The 17,942-nt window shown below is 37.3% G+C and overlaps 1 protein-coding gene across 1 annotated transcript in view; it reads left to right on the top strand.

Annotated features, from left to right (window-relative positions):
* The window catches only part of LOC309649403 (uncharacterized protein), a 31,816-nt gene extending 18,746 nt beyond the window's left edge, over positions 1 to 13,070 (top strand). Inside the window, exon 5 of the mRNA XM_082439413.1 lies at positions 1,484 to 13,070. Within this exon, the coding sequence (XP_082295539.1) occupies positions 1,484 to 2,277 (794 nt within the window). The 3' untranslated portion in view covers positions 2,278 to 13,070. The remainder of the gene's footprint in view (positions 1 to 1,483) is intronic.
* Positions 13,071 to 17,942: the final 4,872 nt, after the last annotated feature.

Raw genomic sequence — 17,942 nt, 5'->3', positions numbered from 1 at the left:
CCTCATCCCCTGCATTGGAAGGCAGATTCTTAACCACTGGACCACCAGGGAAGTCCCCCTCTGTGGTTCTTGTTTTCCTCTTTTCTTATTTTTATTTAGCTGTCTTTAATTGGTTTATCTAATATTTCTTATAATGATTTTTTAAAAGTACCAGCTCTTTATTTGTTAATGTTACTGTTTTCTAACTCATTATGTTCTGTTTTTATCTTTATCTTTATGCCTCCCTCTATTTTGTTGTTTATTTTCTACATGTTAGGCTTTGATTCTCAACTCACCTTTTTTTATAGAGATAATTATTTTAAGTTTTGAGTTCTCTGCATGGTGAAATTGAATGCCCAAGGTTCAGATTTGTGCTTATTTTCTGTGTAGTCCATTTACTAGAACTCTTTTATTTCAGTTTTTTCTTTCCATAGTGATCTAGCATTTTTGGAGAGGGCATTTCCATTTCCAGATGAAAGGGCTTTTGGTTTTCTAATATTTATTAACTTCTATTGTTACTCAATTTTGAAGAGTGTTGTTAATATTATTTCAACTTTTTGTACACATACCATACTCTAGGTACAAGAAGATGTTTTTTGCCCTCAACTTATAACTCCCTCATTAAACGCTTTGGATTTTGCTCAAGATACTTCATACAGATTTTTATCATTCAGCCCACAACTGCCAATTCTTTTTAATATAATTCTTAGCATTCTTCTAGACTCTTCTATATAATTCAAGTGCCCTCTTTTGCCCAAAGTCCCTAAATGTTCAAAATACCGTACAACTGGTATACCTGGTATATGTCAGAGAATTGATGGACATACTTTTCTGGGGATGACCAGAATGGCTGGCCTTGGTTAAAAGGGAAAGCTAGAGAGGACCTGAGAAAAGATATGAAGGAATGAAACAGGTTGAACATATGTAAGGATAAATAATAAAGTGTCAGGGGAGGAATAACTAAGTAAAGACTCTCAATATCTTAATGTGTTATGAAGAACAAATAAAAGCACACGTGGCTATGCACAGGAGAGAAAGAGTCACAGTGGCAGAAATGTGTATTTTTAGGGGAATTGTAATTGAAGAATGATCAGGTATAATTGCTTTTTTAAATTTTATTTATGTATATATATTTTAGATGGAAGTGGTATTTAGAGCTGGCTGATACTGGCTCTCTAGGGACAAGATTTTACTTACCATCCTAAGTCCAGGTTCAATTACATTACACTGATAGCTTGGAATTGCCTGTGGTGGGAGTATTTACACCATAGACATTGGCAAACACTACAAATCAGGGCTGGATGTGTTCAGTGTGTGTCTTTGTTTACCAGTGCTCTACTGCATAAACTTACTTTTTCTGAGCCCTCCTTTTAAGTTTTGAAGTTTTATAACTGTATTTTAGAGTTCTTTAAACCATCTCTAATGGGTGAAATTTTCAATTTTCTCTTAATTCTATAAAATGTTTTGTGGTCAAAGAAAACTTCTTTTTTCTTATTTGTTTTAGATTTGGACTCAAGATATGAAATAATCAGCAATGGAAAAACATACATTTATAGAAAACGTTCATCTCTTACTCTACATCACAGAATTGATAATGGAGAGAAACCATATGAATGTAAGGAATGTGGGAAGGCCTTTAGTCGTCATACAGACCTAAGAGTACATCAAATAATTCATACTGGTGAGAAACCGTATGAATGTAGGGAATGTGGCAAGGCCTTTAGTCGTCTTACAGACTTTAAAGTACATAAGAGAATTCATACTGGTGAGAAACCCTATGAATGTGAAGAATGTGGGAAGGCCTTTAGTCAAGCCTCAAACCTTATACAACATGACAGGATTCATACTGGTGAAAAACCCTATGAATGTAAAGATTGTGGGAAGGCTTTTAGTCATGCTTCACATCTTGTTAGACATGAGAGAATTCATACTGGTGAGAAACCCTATGAATGTAAGGAGTGTGGAAAGACTTTTAGGAGTAGCCATCAACTTACTATACACCACAGATTTCATACTGGTGAGAAACCCTATGAATGTAAGGCATGTGGGAAGGCGTTTAGTGTGTGTGGACGCCTTACTCGACATCAGAGTATTCACAGTGGTGAGAAACCTTTTGAGTGTAACAAATGCGGGAAGTCCTTTAGGCTCAGTTCAAGCCTTAAAGTACATCAGAGTATTCATACTGGTGAAAAACCCTTTGAATGCCACAAATGTGGGAAGTCCTTTAGACTTAGTTCAATGCTTAAGGTACATCACAGAATTCATACTGGAGAGAGACTTTATGGGATATATGTATAGTAGACAATGGAATTATACCACTTGAGAAACAATTTAAATGAAGAGAATATGAGAAGGATTTTACATGGTTCAGTTCTTATAAAGCATCAGATAATTTAGGCTGGCAGGAACTCCTTGAAATTTAAACAGTGTTTTAAGTTTTTCAGTTATGATCCAAATACTGTTCATCTTCAGAGAATTTATACTGTACTTTATATTAGAAAGTCTTTTATGGCATTCCCCCTTTTTCACTATTCACTGAGTGCCCAGGCTCTTTGGCCAAGGTTGTAAGGCAGATAAGTGCCACCAAGAAAAAGACCAGTGCATGATTTGAGGTCATGGAGAATAGTAAAAATACACCCCAGGATCAAGTAGAACAGTGTTTACTTATGGCAAGAGAGGAGATAGAATGCACAAGATCTAGTTCCTTGCAATGTGTCAGTAACCCATAGCCAGTCGATCAACTCCACATCTGACAATGGCAATATAGCTGCACACAGCCCACTTTGTTCTGCAGTGGCAGGACACAAACTCCTTCTCTGTGGGGTGTGACATCCAGAAAACTGGGGGCGTGCCTGAGTACCACTAATACCCGTGATTAAGCAGAACAAAGGAGTACGCATTGAGTCTGACACAGAGATAGCTATTCATGGCAGTAAGCCCAGCAGAGGCTGTGAGGGTTCTGTATTTTTTGGTAAAGAAGTATGCAGCCCCAACAAGGCCCATCTTTTTTTCCCACCAGCTTTACTGAAGTATGATTGACAAAGAAAACTAAATTTAAGGCATACAAGTGGTGCTAAAGGGGAATGTTTGGCTATAAATGCTTATATTAAAAAACAAGAGAGGTCTCAAATTAACAACCTAACTTTACAGCTTAAGGAGCTAGGAAAAGAACAAACAACACAAAGCTAGCAGAAGGAGAAATAAAGAATAGAGCAGTGATATATGAAATAAGAGAACAGAATAACAACAGAGAAAATCTTGAAACCAGAAGTTCTTCAAAAAGATCAACAAAATTGGCAAACCTTTAGCTAAATGAGCTAAGAAAAAAGGGAGGAGACTCAAATTACTACAATCAAAAGTGAAAGTGGGTAAATTAACTACACTTGAATTAAAAAAAAGTTGTGATACAAAATTAAAAAATAAATTCACACACAAAAAAGTGTAAGTGGGGAGACATTACTACCAATTATACAGAAATAAAGGGATTATGAGAGTACTATGAACAATTGTGTGCCAGAAGTTGGATAGCCTAGGTGAAATGGACAAATTCCTAGAAACGTAAAACCATGGAGTTAAACATGAATAAATAGAAAACCTGAATAGACTGGTAACTACTCTATAAGTAGTAAGGAAATTGACTCGGTCACAAAAAAAATCTCCCAACAGGGAGTTCACTGGTGGCCTAGTGGTTAGGATTCCGGGCTTTCACTGCCGTGGCCTGGGTTCAATCCCTGGTTGGAGAACTAAGATCCTGCAAGCCATGCAGCATGGCCAAAATAAAAAACCTCCCAACAAAGAAAAGTCCTGGATCTGGTGGCTTCACTGGTGAATTTAAACAAGAACTAATACTAATCTTTCTCAAACTTTTCAAAAACGTTGAAGAGGAGGGAATACTTCCTAACTGATTCTGTGAGACCAGCACAACCCTGTTGCCAAAGCTACTCAAAAACACTGCAAGAAAGAAAACTACAGAACATTGTCTCTTATGATTATTGATTCAAAAATCCTCAACAGAGTACTAGCAAACGATTCAGCAGCATATTAAAAGAATTATACAAAATGACCAAATGGGATTTATTCCTGAAATGCAAGGATGGTTCATCATATGAAAGTTCACCAATGTAACATGTCACATCAACAAAATGAAGGAAGAAAACATGATCATCTCAATTAATGCAGAAAAAGCATTTGACAGAATTCAACACCCTTTTATGATAAAAACACTCAACAAAATAGGAACAGAAGGAAATCATCTCAGTCATAACAAAAGCTATATATGAAACTATCTCTGCAAAATAAAAGCTATATGAAAGACCCACAGCAAACATAATACTTGATAAACATCAAGATTTTATCTAATATCAGGAAACAAGACAAGCATGCTTGCTTTTACCACTTCTATTCAACATAGTACTGGAAGTTCTCAGCAGATCAATTATGCAAGAAAAATAAAGGCATCCAAATTCGAAAGGAAAAAGTAAAATCATCTCTGTTCATAGGTGACATGATGTTATATGTAGAAAACCCTCAGGACTCCATAAGAAAGCTGTTAGATCTAATAAATGAATTCAGCAAAGTTTCAGGATGCAAAGTCAACATGTAAAAATCAATTGCATTTCTATACACTAACAATGAACAATATGAAAAGGAAATTTCAAAAACAAGTCCATTTACAATAGCATCAAAAAGAATGAAATAGTGGAATTAACCAAGGAAGTAAAAGATTTGTACTATGAAAGCTACAAAACATTGCTGAAAGAAACTATAAAAGACATAAATAAATGGAAACACATCCCGTGTTCATGGATTAAAAGACTTAATATTATTAAAATGCCAGTACTAATGAAAGCAATCTACAGATTCAATGCAATTCCTATCAAAATCCCAATGATGTTTTTGGCAGAAATACAAAAACCCACCCTAAAATTCATATGGAATCTCAAAGGACTGCCAATAGCCATAACAATCTTGAACAAATCTGGAGGACTCACACTTCCTAATTACAAAGCACCAGTATTCAAAACTGTGTGGTACTTGCATAAAGACAGACATATCAACAAATGGAATAGAACAGAGAGCCCACAAGTAATCCCTTACGTATATGGTCAGGTGATTTTTGACAAGGCTGCCAAGACCATTCAATGAGGAAAGTACCATTTTTCCACAAATGGAACTGGGAAAACTGGATATCTACATGCAAAAGAATGAAGCTGGACCCTTGCCTAACACCATGTACAAAAACTCTCAAAACAGATTGAGGACCTAAACATAAGACCTAAAACAGTAGAACTTTCAGAATAAAACAGGACAAAAGCTTCATGACATTGGATTTGCCGGCGTTTTCTTGGATATGACACCAAAGACACAGGTAGCAAAAGAAAATAAGACAAATTGGACTTGATGAAAATTTAAAATATTTTTGTATCAAAGGACACTATCCACTTCAAATAATATCACTGAAACTAATGGAATATCATTTTCAATAGATTATTTTTGGAAATTACTTTTCTATAACTACACATCTTCATTAGATGAGAATGTGTAGGTCATTGTCACCTGAAGAAAAAAAAAAAAGACACTATCCACAGAGTAAAAAGGCAGTCTACAGAATGGGGGAAAATAGGGCTTCCCTGGTGGCACAGTGGTTAAGAATCCGCCTGCCAGTGCAGGGGACACAGGTTCGAGCCCTTGTCCAGGAAGATCCCACATGCTGCAGAGCAACTAAGCCCGTGCGCCACAACTACTGAGCCTGTGCTCTAGAGCCCGTGAGCCACAACTACTGAGCCTGCATGCTACAACTACTGAAGCCTGTGTGCCTAGAGCCCATGCTCTGCAGCAAGAGAAGCCACTGCAATGAGAAGCCCGTGCACCGCAACAAAGAGTAGCTCCCACTCGCCGCAACTAGAGAAAGCTTGCGTGCAGCAACAAAGACTCAAAAAAAATAAATAAATAAATAAAATAAATTTATTTAAAAAAATAGAATGGGGAAAAATATTTGCAAATCATATGTCTGTTAAGCAATTATATCTAAAACTGAACAACAACAACATAAAAACAAAAATGGGGGGCTTCCCTGGTGGTCCAGTGGTTGAGAATCTGCCTGCCAATTCAGGGGACACGGGTTCAAGCCCTGGTCTGGGAAGATTCCACATGCCGCGGAGCAACTAGGCCCGTGAGCCACAACTACTGAGCCTGCGCGTCTGGAACGTGTGCTCCGCAACAAGAGAGGCCACGATAGTGAGAGGCCCACGCACCACGATGAAGAGTGGCCCCCGCTTGCCACAACTAGAGAAAGCCCTCGTACAGAAATGAAGACCCAACACAGCCAAAAATAAATAAATTAATTAATTAATTTTTTAAAAAATGGGCAAAGGACTTGAACAGACATTTCTCCAAAGAAGATATATGAATGGGGAATAAACACATGAAAATATACTTAATATCAATAATCATTAAGGAAATGCAAATGAAAACTACAATGAGATACCACCTCACATCTATTAAGATGGCTACTATTGAAAAAAAAAAAAAACCCACAGAAAAGAACAGTGTTGGAAAGGATGTAGAGAAATTGGAACCCTTCTCTACTATCGGTGGGAATGTAAAGTGGTATAACCGTTGTGGGAAACAGTATGTAGGTTTCTCAAATGATTAAAAATAGAATTATATATGATCCAGCAATTCCACTTGTGCATATACTTGAGGTCAGGGTCTTTAAGAGCTAGTTATACACTCATGTTCATAGCAGCATTGTTCACCTTAGCTGAAATGTGGAGGAAACCCAGGTGTCCATAAGACAAATATGGTATATACATAGAATGAAATGTTATTCAGCCTTTAAAAAGGAGGAAATTCAGTAATATGCTAAACAAAGATGAACCTTGAGGACATTCTGGTAAATGAAATAAATTGTCACAAAAGGCAAATATTGAATGATTCCACTTATGTGAGGTACTTAGTCAAAAATTATAGAACTTGTAATGATGGTTGCCAATGACTGGGGGAGGGGAGAGTGGGGAATTATTGATTAATAAGTATAGAGTTTTAGTGTTACAAAATGAAGAGTTACGGGATTCAGTGGTGGTGATAACTACACACAATGTCAATATATGTAATACCACTGAAATGTATACTTAAAAATTGTTAAGATGGGAAATTTTATGTTATGTGTATTTTAAAACAACACAACAACAAAAATTTACAAACTGGGTAGCTTATTTTTTCATAGTTCTGGAAACTGGAAAATCAAGATGTCATCAGGTTTGGTTTCTCCCAGGGCTTCTCTTCTTGGCTTGCAGATGGCTGCCTTCTCACTGTGTACTCACATGGCCTTTTCTCTGTGTGTGTGCATCTCTGGTATCTCTCTGTATGTCGTAATCTTGTTATAGGGACATTAGTAAGATTGGATTAGGGTCCACCCAAATGGCCTCATTTTAATTTAATTACCTCTTTTAAGCCCTGTATCCAAACACAGTCGCATTCGGGTTAGGATTTGGATATGTGAATTTTGCGGAGGCATATTTAAGTTCATAATGCTAGTCAAACTGATAAAGCAAGGCCTCAGGCATACAAAAAACTATTTGTAGGCAAGATGTGCCAGGGGATCAGAGGTTATTTCCCAGAAGCTGTCAAGGTCAGTCCTTTCTTAGAATGTACAGGATTTGGGCAAACCTAGGCTGATGTGTTAACCCTTTACTACAAGCCATGCAAGCACTAATCCAAAGAAAGCTGATTAAAAAATAAGGATAACTCGAGATAAAGAGAGATAAAAAGGTGAGCTCATCAGAAATGTGCAACAATTTACAATTTTGTGTAAACCTAATAACGTTAACTTTAAAATATATGAAGTTAAAAATGACAACACAAAGGAGAAATAGAAAAATTGGCAATTATAGTGGAGGACTTTAATCCACCTCTCTTAATACAGAGAGAACACGTAAACAAAAAAGTCAGTAAAAGAGAATATCTGAGTAACGTGATGAATGAACTTGACGTATATAGAATACCATACCCAATAATGACTGAATACACAATATTTTCTTGTGCATATGAAACAATATAAAAATTGGTCATGTGGTCGAGCCATAAGTTTCAAGGCATTTTAAAAGATTAGAATTGTTCAGATCATGTCCTCGGAGTAGAAAGGATCTTATATCTTAAAGGGTTTTATCTACAAAAAATTTTTCTTAATGTTGAAGTATTGAAAACTTTCCCCCTGAGATTTGACGTGAGACAGAATATCCATAGTCACCATTACTACTCAACATTGTATTGGCGAGCTTAGCCAGTGCAAAGGGCAAGTAGAAAAGACTTAAAGGTTGGAAAGGAAAAAATAAAATTGTCATTACGTGTACATAGAGTATCTAAAAGAATTTCAGGCAGCTTAGAATGAATGTATGAAATTAGTAAGGTTGCTGGCTATAATGTCAGTATTTTAAAAATTGTATATATGTACCAGCAACAAACACTTTTAAATGTTATTTTTAACTATAGTTTACAATAGTATTAAAAAAAATCAAATACCTAGCAATAAATCTAGCAAAAGACATGCAAAACTTCTACACAGAAAATTATGAACTGTATTGAGATGCAGCAATACCTAAATAAAGAATATATACTGTGTTTGTGGATTGGGAGACTCTTGAAATAATTTCAGTTCTCTACAATCTGAGTTGTATATTTATTGTACACTATCCCCCCAAAATACCATCAGGCTCTGTGTGTGTGTTTGTGTGTAACTGACAAACTGATTCTAAAATATACTTGAAATTGCAAAGGACCAAGAACAGGTAAGACAAATTTCAAGAAGCAGGAGGAGGAAGAGGGGAGGAACAAGAGCAACAACAACAAAACTAAAGGACTTGTACTAGCAGGCATCAACTCCCACTATCCATTATAGCCTTGGAATTATCCATGTGGCCTTGGTTAAGGGTAGACAAATAGGTCAACAGATGTAGAGTCCAGAAACAGGCTCACACGTGTAAGACAAAGTTAACACTTTGTTATAAATTGGGAAAAGAATGTTTTTCATAAGTATTGCTGGATGAATTGAATATATGTATGGAAAAAAATCATGATGCCTACTTTACACCTTCCCCACCCTTCATTCATATGAATTGAAGAGCTAAATCTGAGAGATTTAGGGGAAAAAACAATATGATGCTGGGAGTAGGTAGTAATTTCTTTTTTTTTTGTCAAGTAGTGATAGTTTTTATTTTTTTAATATTTATATAATTTTAGCAAAATATATATATATATATTGTTGGGAGGTTATCTTACTACATTATAAGGCAGTTTAAGGTAAAAACTATGTCATTTTAGTCTTTGTATCACCTCAAATACTATGATTGCAGGATCTGGCATGCTGTAGGTAATTAGTAAAGGTCTGATTATTTTATCCAATATTCTACTTTTAGCAATCAAGTTAAGGAAATATCTACAGAGATTCATAACATGCAAGAGCATTCAACATATATATTTTTTTTAATTTTTTTTTTTAACTTTGGGTTTATTTATTTTATTTATTTATTTATTTATTTATGGCTGTGTTGGGTCTTCGTTTCTGTACGAGGGCTTTCTCCAGTTGTGGGAAGCGGGGACCACTCTTCATCGCGGTGCGCGGGCCTCTCATTATCGCGGCCTCTCTTGTTGCGGAGCACAGGCTCCAGACGCACAGGCTCCAGACGCGCAGGCTCAGTAATTGTGGCTCACGGGCCTAGTTGCTCCGCGGCATGTGGGATCTTCCCAGACCAGCGCTCGAACCCGTGTCCCCTGCACTGGCAGGCAGATTCTCAACCACTGCGCCACCAGGGAAGCCCTCAACATATATTTTTGATAACCAAAAATTAAAAACAAAATTCTAACAGTAGGCAACAGGTTAATTAACTTGGCTCTGCAATATAAAGACAAATATACCATTGTGAATCATAATGATTTTGGCCTGGATTAGTTGCTGAAGAATTAGTGAGTGAAGAAAGCAGGCTTAAAGTAAGTATACATAAGTTGGAGATGGTATCTTGTTGGAATTTAGAACATAGGGTCTGTTGTCAGATTTTTAAAATATGAAACTGTGTTCATAGTGTTCATGACATCTTAGTGCCTTGTTTTTTCATTGATAAATGTAGAATATCACCTACTAAATATGAGTATCATGGAGAAAGATACTCTATAAAACACTTAATAGTATTTTATCCTAGCATATTAATGTAACTTGGCTGGTTTTACTGATGTGAAGAATGTTACATGTCCCCAAATTGATTATAAAAAATCTTAATAGTGCTATTCCTGTTACTAAAATTAGTGTTTCTCATGCCTGCTATTTCTTATAGTGCTAACACCCTCCAGTCAAATTTAGTAGCGGAGTTTGAGAGTGCATTTATTTCTTATTATTAAAAAAAATTCTTGTTAATCAGCAAAAGAGTTTTGAAATACAAACCCAACCCACATTGCCTGAGACTATGGCCTTGGCTCAATTAGTAGAACCCGAAACTGTAAGAAGAAAAAGGGAAAAGAGGACTTTTAAAACTCAAATGAGTAAACTTAACTTATTCCAACTGTTATTTATAAACTAATAAGTTTTATATTGAAATACTTGATTCATGACTAGGTTTTAAAATGAAGCTATGAGATCTCTGATTCTATCTTTATGTAAAAATTAATTTGTAAATGAGCTCTATTTAATTGGCTTAAAGGAAAGTAAGTGCTTACAAATCAAACATTTCTAAATACAACAGAAATTAACCTAAAGTTTGAAAGGATCACATGATCCAGGACTGATTTTTAATGAGTGAAAACACGTTTAAGTTTGTTGGTTCAATTAATACAGACATGTTTTTAGAGTCATCAGTATTAAGTATAATACGTTGAATGTACTAGGTTTACTGAAAGTCTGTAAATTCATAATATTTCTGTCACAAAATTTATCAGTAAGAAGCGTTAACTTGTTATGATAATATTTACATAAATAATAATAGAGATAAATGGAATAGAAGATTTTAGGTGAACTCTTAGAAATAAGTATGTTTTAGCTTTTCCAGATTTTTGGTAACAAAACTCTAGAAGATGTAATAGGCGTACAGAAAGGGATGCTTTGTGAGGCTTCAGTGTGAGCTCTGCACTTCAGATAAGAGCAGGGAACTCAGCACACCAGGGGAAATGGCACCTGTGTAACTAGTATATTTTTTGTTTTGTTTTTCTTTGCTTTTATTGACATGAATCATTGTTTACTACTCATTTAAAAATTTCTAGAAGATCCAACTTTTTTTTTTTTTTTTTTTGGCCGCGCCGTGCTGGCATGCGGGATCCTAGTTCCCCAACCAGGAATTGAATCTGCGTGCCCCCCTTACCCCCCATCTCCATCCCCGCAGTGGAAGCTCGGAGACTTAACCACTGGATCGCCAGGGAAGTGCCCAATACAACTTTTTTTGATCAAAGAAAACTCCTGTATTTCTAGTAGATGTGGACACATTCACAAGTATCCCTGAAGCTTTGAACCTTGTTGAATTCTTTAAGGAGGTCTGGAGAAACAGTTTTCCTCAGCAAACTGCCTAAAATCTCCATTGTTAACTGCTTCTGCTTCCAGTCTACAGCTCCACATATCTGATTCTGGCTCCTCAAAAATAAGTAATAGGTTTTCAAAATGATTTAGGAGTATTAGGAATTTCTATGCTTAAGACATTATCCCTATGGTAGAAGCCTGTGTTGGGAAAAGATCTTGAAATCAACTTAATGCGTGTGTCTGTTGTCTTGTTCATTCCACTGCAGTTGAGATAGGAAATGTTATGAAACTTACCCAATATCCCCTTTTAGTCCCAGGTGGTTTTTTCCAATTCCAGAAATTACTGGGGCCCCTGAGTCTCAGATTAGCTGGCTCTCAAGGAAGAAATAAATAAATCAACTAGCTGAATGTGATTTTGATGAGATCTAGTTCTCCTGATGTTTAACATGACCTGATGATGTATGCCCGTTCCAGAAAAGAGAATCACCATAGATGCAGCAGTTCTGTGAATATCTTGTGGGAGAAGAATATCTATTATTGTTGTTTTTTTTTCTTTTATATTTAAACTAGTAAAAAGGTAAAAGAAAAAGAATTGGCATAAAATAAGAAAGGAGTGGGCTTCTCTTTAGCTTTGAGTAGAGTTCTTGAAATCTGTATACCCCAGGTGTTCTCTCCTGCAATGATTCCCATTGTGATTGCATTTCAAGACTAGAGCTCCAAAATTATTCTTAAAAAAAAATAGTAATTAGTTATGGTAGCACAGCTGAACTCAGAATTTTTATAGTTCTGGTGGAAATTTTAATTAGGAGTCATTAAAAAATTATTATTTCTCTGGTCATTTTATCTTACCAATCTATCGTAAGAAAGTAGTCCAAAATATGCAGAAAAGTCTTCTGTATAAATATATATTAATATCAGCATTGTTTATAACCACATAATATTGCAAGCAACTAAATGCCCCAAAGATTGGGATTGTTAAATAAATAATGAAACACCCCTAATATAATTATTCAGCCATTAAATGTTTGTTAATGTGCTTTTTTTAATGAGAAAGTTTTGTTTGTTTGTTTTTGTCTGCTTGGGGTTTTTTTTTGCTATGATACTAAGGGCCAAAGCAGGAGATATTACATACTAAGTACTAGTGCTTTAAAATGCACGCCAAAAAATCCGTAGAACACACATACTAGAAAATTCTGGGAAGATGATATAGTAGAAACATCAGGAATCTGTCTCTCCACGTAGACAGCAATTGCACTGCAGAATCTGTCTGGATGTAATGATTTTAGAACTGGAGTCTATTAAAGGCATGCAACTTACAACTGAAGGCTTGGTTAATTTCAGGGAATCTGTGCTCTAAAAATGGTTAAGGTGGCAAATTTTACATGTATATTTTATCACAATAGAAAATATTGGAAAAAACATTAAAATATTTATATTGGTTTTTATTGTACAGGTGTATTATGAATGATTAGTCTCTCCCTATGTTTTTTATGTCCACATTTTGAGATACAGTATTCCCCCCTTAAGAGTGGTGGCGCTTTCCATGGTCACATGCATTGTGAAATAATGAATGGAAATCTTCAGAAATAGACAATTCATGTCTTAAATTGTGTGCCATTCTGAGTAGCGTGATGAAATTTCACACCACCTGCTCTGACCTAGTCTGGATATGAATCATCCCTTTGTCCAGCGTACCCTGCCTGTTAGACACTTAGTAGCCAACTCAGATGGAGAGTCACCGTATCACAGTGCTTGTGTTCAAGTATTAAGTAACCTTTATTTTACTTCATAATGGCCCCAAAATGCAAGAGTAATAATGCTGGCAATTCAGATATACCACAAAGTGCTTCTTTTAAGTGAAAAGATGAAAATTCTCCACATAATGAGAGAAATAAATCATATTCAGAGGTTGCTAAGATCTATAATAAGGACAAATTTTCCACGCATGAAACTGTGAAGAAGGAAAAAGAAATTCATGCTAGTTTTGTTGTTGCTCCTCAAAGACAGAGACTGAACCAAAAGGAAAATGGAGACACAGACGCTGCAGACAGACAAACGTTACAGCAACAGTGCATGATAAGCACTTAGTTGAGATGGAAAAGGCATTAAACTTCTACAATAAGATATTTTGAGAGAGAGAGAAAGACCACATTTACATAACTTTTATTACAGTATATTATAATTGCTCTATTTTATTGAGTTATTGCTGTTAATCTCTTACTGAGCTTAATTTATAAACTTTATCATAGATATTTTTAGAAAAAAACATAGTATATATAGGGTTCAGTAGTGTTCATGGTTTCAGGCATCTACTGGGGTCTTGGAACATCTCCCCGGAGGATAAGGGGGGACTACTGTAATATTAATTTTTATAATGAAATCACTAAAGAGCAAATATTTCATGTTACTTCCTTCTTTCTCCTGTATTGTAAGGCCTAAATTTTCATGTGTTGTCTTAATATATTTGAGCCTCACAGGGTCTCAAACCCCCAATCATTACATACATATATATAGAAAGTACATATCTGTATATGATAATGACTTCTCCAGAAGGATACACACCAAAATCAAATTTTTGTTGACTTTAAGGTGAGCTGATGTATGACTGGGATACATGTAAGGAAATGTTGCTTACCTTTTTATTTAAACATTTTTGTGCCTTTTGAATTGTTATGCATTACATATTTCCAATATATAATAGTGGTGACAACTAAAATATGGACATTCTTTGATGACTGACTTTATATTTCCCATTTGCTCAACTTCCTCATGAATCTAAATACATATGGATGTAACCTTGATTCTACTGATAACACCTTCTTCCCAAATTTTAAGTCTGTGTCCACAATTTATATTACTGTCACATGCCTAAGAAGCGAGATATTTTTCAGTGGGATCTCATGACCAGGAATACAAATTAAAGACGTTTCTCCATCTATGGGCTTTTATGTAGTCAAGCCCACCCATGCATAAAACAACAGAGGGATGAAATTTTTTACTGTAACAAAAAGTTTCTGGTGGGCATAATATTGTGAAATGTGAAAAAGTATTTATTTTCCTAAATTTCTAAGATTTCCTACAGTCGGTGACCTTAAAAAGGACCCAAACTCACTCTCTCCTTTTCTACAGGGAGAATCCATTACACGGTAGAGTCTCACTTTATCCAGCTTATCCCAACCTGGAAACATGGCTTTGCCACTAAACAGTATAACTTTGTACCTGTTTTGATCTCAGAAGCGTCGACTCTAAAATGGAAATATAGTAAGCACCTGTGACATTTCAGGTGTAATGGGAATTTTAGGAAAGATACATACACCCCAACATGCATACACACACAAATACATACAGCATGGTTAGATTATAAACCCAAGTTCAGGCGCTCACCTGTAAAGCGCTCCATAACCCTGGGGCTCACATCACTGACTCAACAGGGTGAACACTCACACACAGGCCTGAGCCCTCGGAAAATAAGAGCTCCATCGTCCCCTCCTCACAATTCGCTGGTGCGGTGCCATCCGGACTAGCCTCCCCATGGCCGTGGGAACCGGTGAGCTCGCCCTCCGCCTGGGGTCGGGCCTCCAGTGGCCCGAGATGTGTGCTGCGCACGCGCAGTCCGGAAATCACTCCCAGAAGTCTCTCGGCCGGGCCGGGGCGGCAGCTTTGCTTTAGGAATTTTGCGACCCTGTACTGTACCTTTACAGTCGACGAGGTGTCTTCGACTTCGGGCCTTTTTTCCGTGTCCCTTGTTGCGCGCTGCGCGAGTGGCACCCGTCTGAGGAAGAAACCGGCGTGGGTCGCCGCGGAAACGACTGTGCAGACGTAGCCCGAGCCCGTGGGGGACGGTGAGTGGCGGTGAGGGTGGGATTGCGGGAGGCGCTCAAAGCGTGGACTTTGGGAGCGCAGCCGCGGGAGTCCGCCCGCCCCCCCTGGGCTGTGGGCGCTTGAGCAGCGGGGACGGTGGTTGCAGCCCTGGGAGAAAATTGGGAAGCGTGCGTGTTTGTGAGAGGCCGTGTTCCGTGCGAAGGGCCGCGGGGGTGGTGCCGGGTGGTGAGTGCCCGTAGTGAGACTGAGAGGTGCGTGGTTATCCTTGCGTGACGGGGACGTACGATGTGTGTCCTTTATGTGAGCGTGGGTTGCGGTGGACTTGTGGGGAATGTCTCAGGGACCCATGGCCCTAGGTTCTCTGCTGCTTCCTCCACCCTCCTGTCAGGCACATACGACTGCCACAGAGAAATGACTCCAAGGGGGAAACCGCATGCGAAGCCCTCGATGAAGGTTTTTGGTACGAAGGTACAGACTGGCTTTTAGGATGGGAATTTTAGATTAGGGATTGCCCCTGAGTCAGGATTCTAGAAACGAATGGATAGAGAGACTCCAAGAATGGGATTCCTTCCTGGGATTGTTGTTCCTAGGAGTCCTCTGAAGTTCATCTGTATATTTGAGGATGACAGCGTTTCTTGAGCTCTGACGGCAGGAACCTACTGTGAACGACCTCTTCTTACTTCATTTTGGTTTTATGTATGAGGTCACAGCGGATGTAGCCATGGAGGGTGTATTTTAATACACGCTCAGCGTTGTGGTGACTCTGATTATTCCCCTGCAGGTTTCAGTAGTTAAGAAGCAACGAAAATGTGAGGCTAATTGTGACTTGTGCTTGCAAGTAAAGCGACTGAGCCAGAATTCGTGTCCAGAACAGGAGTTCTTAACCAGGGTTCCTTTGTCTGTATTTATGGGTGTAGAGGGGACCACAACCCCCGAAATTTTATAGATAATCGCTGTATATTTGTACATTTCCATTCTTCAAAGGTGTACACAATTCAAAAGATTTAGACCTGGGTTTTTATCTAGAATCAAAAATCGTTATACCTTGGGACAGTTTTGTACAAAATTAGTGGCTGAACAGCAGAAACTAACACAACATTGTAAAGCAATTATATGCCAATTAAAAAAAAGAAAAAAAAAATTAGTGGCCAAGATAATGAGAATGATTAAGAAACCCACATGACATCCATGAGACAATATTATGTAGATAATAAAATTTCTGTTTATAAAAATTAGTCGTGATAAGGAAAAATGGCCATGATCTAATGTTAAATTATCTTCATAGTTGTAGATAATAGTACCCAAGAAAATTTAAAATTATATATGGCGTTCATTTTTTAAAACAGAATTTTGTAAAACCCTTTTGCAAGGATTATATCCTAAATGATATTTTAATAGGTTATTCAGAAGAGAATAGAAAGTGCATAGTCATTTATTGAACACCTTCTGTGTATTCAAAACTTTTCTGCCCATTTTGCATACAACCCTAATCTGCAAAGGCCATTTCCCTTTCTAGTAGTGGAAAAATCTTTATAGTGATATGTGTCTGGTTATATCAGTGTGATACAGCTAAAGGATATTCAAGAATAGGTAAGTGGTAGTTGTTTCAGTCATAGCAATACTTCATGGCAGGCCGGCTATTTATAGACTTTTTAAAATGACAAAAATATAGCCTCTGCCATAATAATGACTTAAAATATTTTGAATACTTTGAAATATCTTTATGTTTTATTTATGATGATGGAATTAATGCAGACTTATTACCAAAAATTTGATTTCCTAAGAAATTAGGAAGAAGAAATTAAGAATACCTCTTATTCCCACTGCCTGGAAATAATCACTTTTAATGTTTTGGTGTATATGCTTTTTTGTTTGTTTGTTTGTTTGTTTGGCTGTGTTGGGTCTTCATTGCCGTGCGCGGGATTTCTCGAGTTGTGGCGAGCGGGGGCTACTCTTTGTTGCGGTGCGTGGCGCGAGATTCGGAGCACCGGCTCTAGACGCAGGGGCTTCAGTAGTTGCGGCACGTGGGCTAAGTAGTTGTGGCACACGGGCCCTAGAGTGCAGGCTCAGTAGTTGTGGCGCACGGGCTTAGTTGCTCCGCAGCATGTGGGGTCTTCCCGGACCAGGGATGGAACCCGTATCCCCTGCATTGGCAGGTGGATTCTTAACCACTGCGCCACCAGAGAAGTCCCTGTTTCTAGCTTTTTATGTGTGAACATTTCCATGTGGTTTTGTTTTGGCAAAATAATTGATCAAATAAAGGAGACAGTCCTATTCTTAGTATGAAAAAAAAATCTAACCCAATCATGGATTTCCTTATACCTCTGCATTAGGGAAAAGGAAGTGCTGAGGATCTCCTTGTTTGAAAAACATTCTGTTTTCACATTTTAGAGATTAGGAATTTTATTTAAAATTTAATTATTCGTGGCACCAAATTACTAAATAAGACATCCTTTCAGAATTAATAATTTAGAGATTTAAAGTTACTTTCAGAGAAAATGGCACTAATTTCTTTCTTTCTTTTTTTTAAAATTTACTTATTTATGTATTTGGCTGCGCCGGGTCTTAGTTGCGGCACATGGGATCTTCATTGCGGCGTGTGGGATCTTTTAGTTGCGGCATGCAGGCTCTTAGTTGTTGCATG

The sequence above is a fragment of the Balaenoptera physalus genome (genome assembly GCF_965194825.1).
Source record: "Balaenoptera physalus genome assembly, chromosome: 19".
Classification (NCBI taxonomy): Eukaryota; Metazoa; Chordata; class Mammalia; order Artiodactyla; family Balaenopteridae; genus Balaenoptera; species Balaenoptera physalus.
Note: the sequence above shows the minus strand (reverse complement) of the source record. Positions and strands in the feature narration are given on the sequence as shown.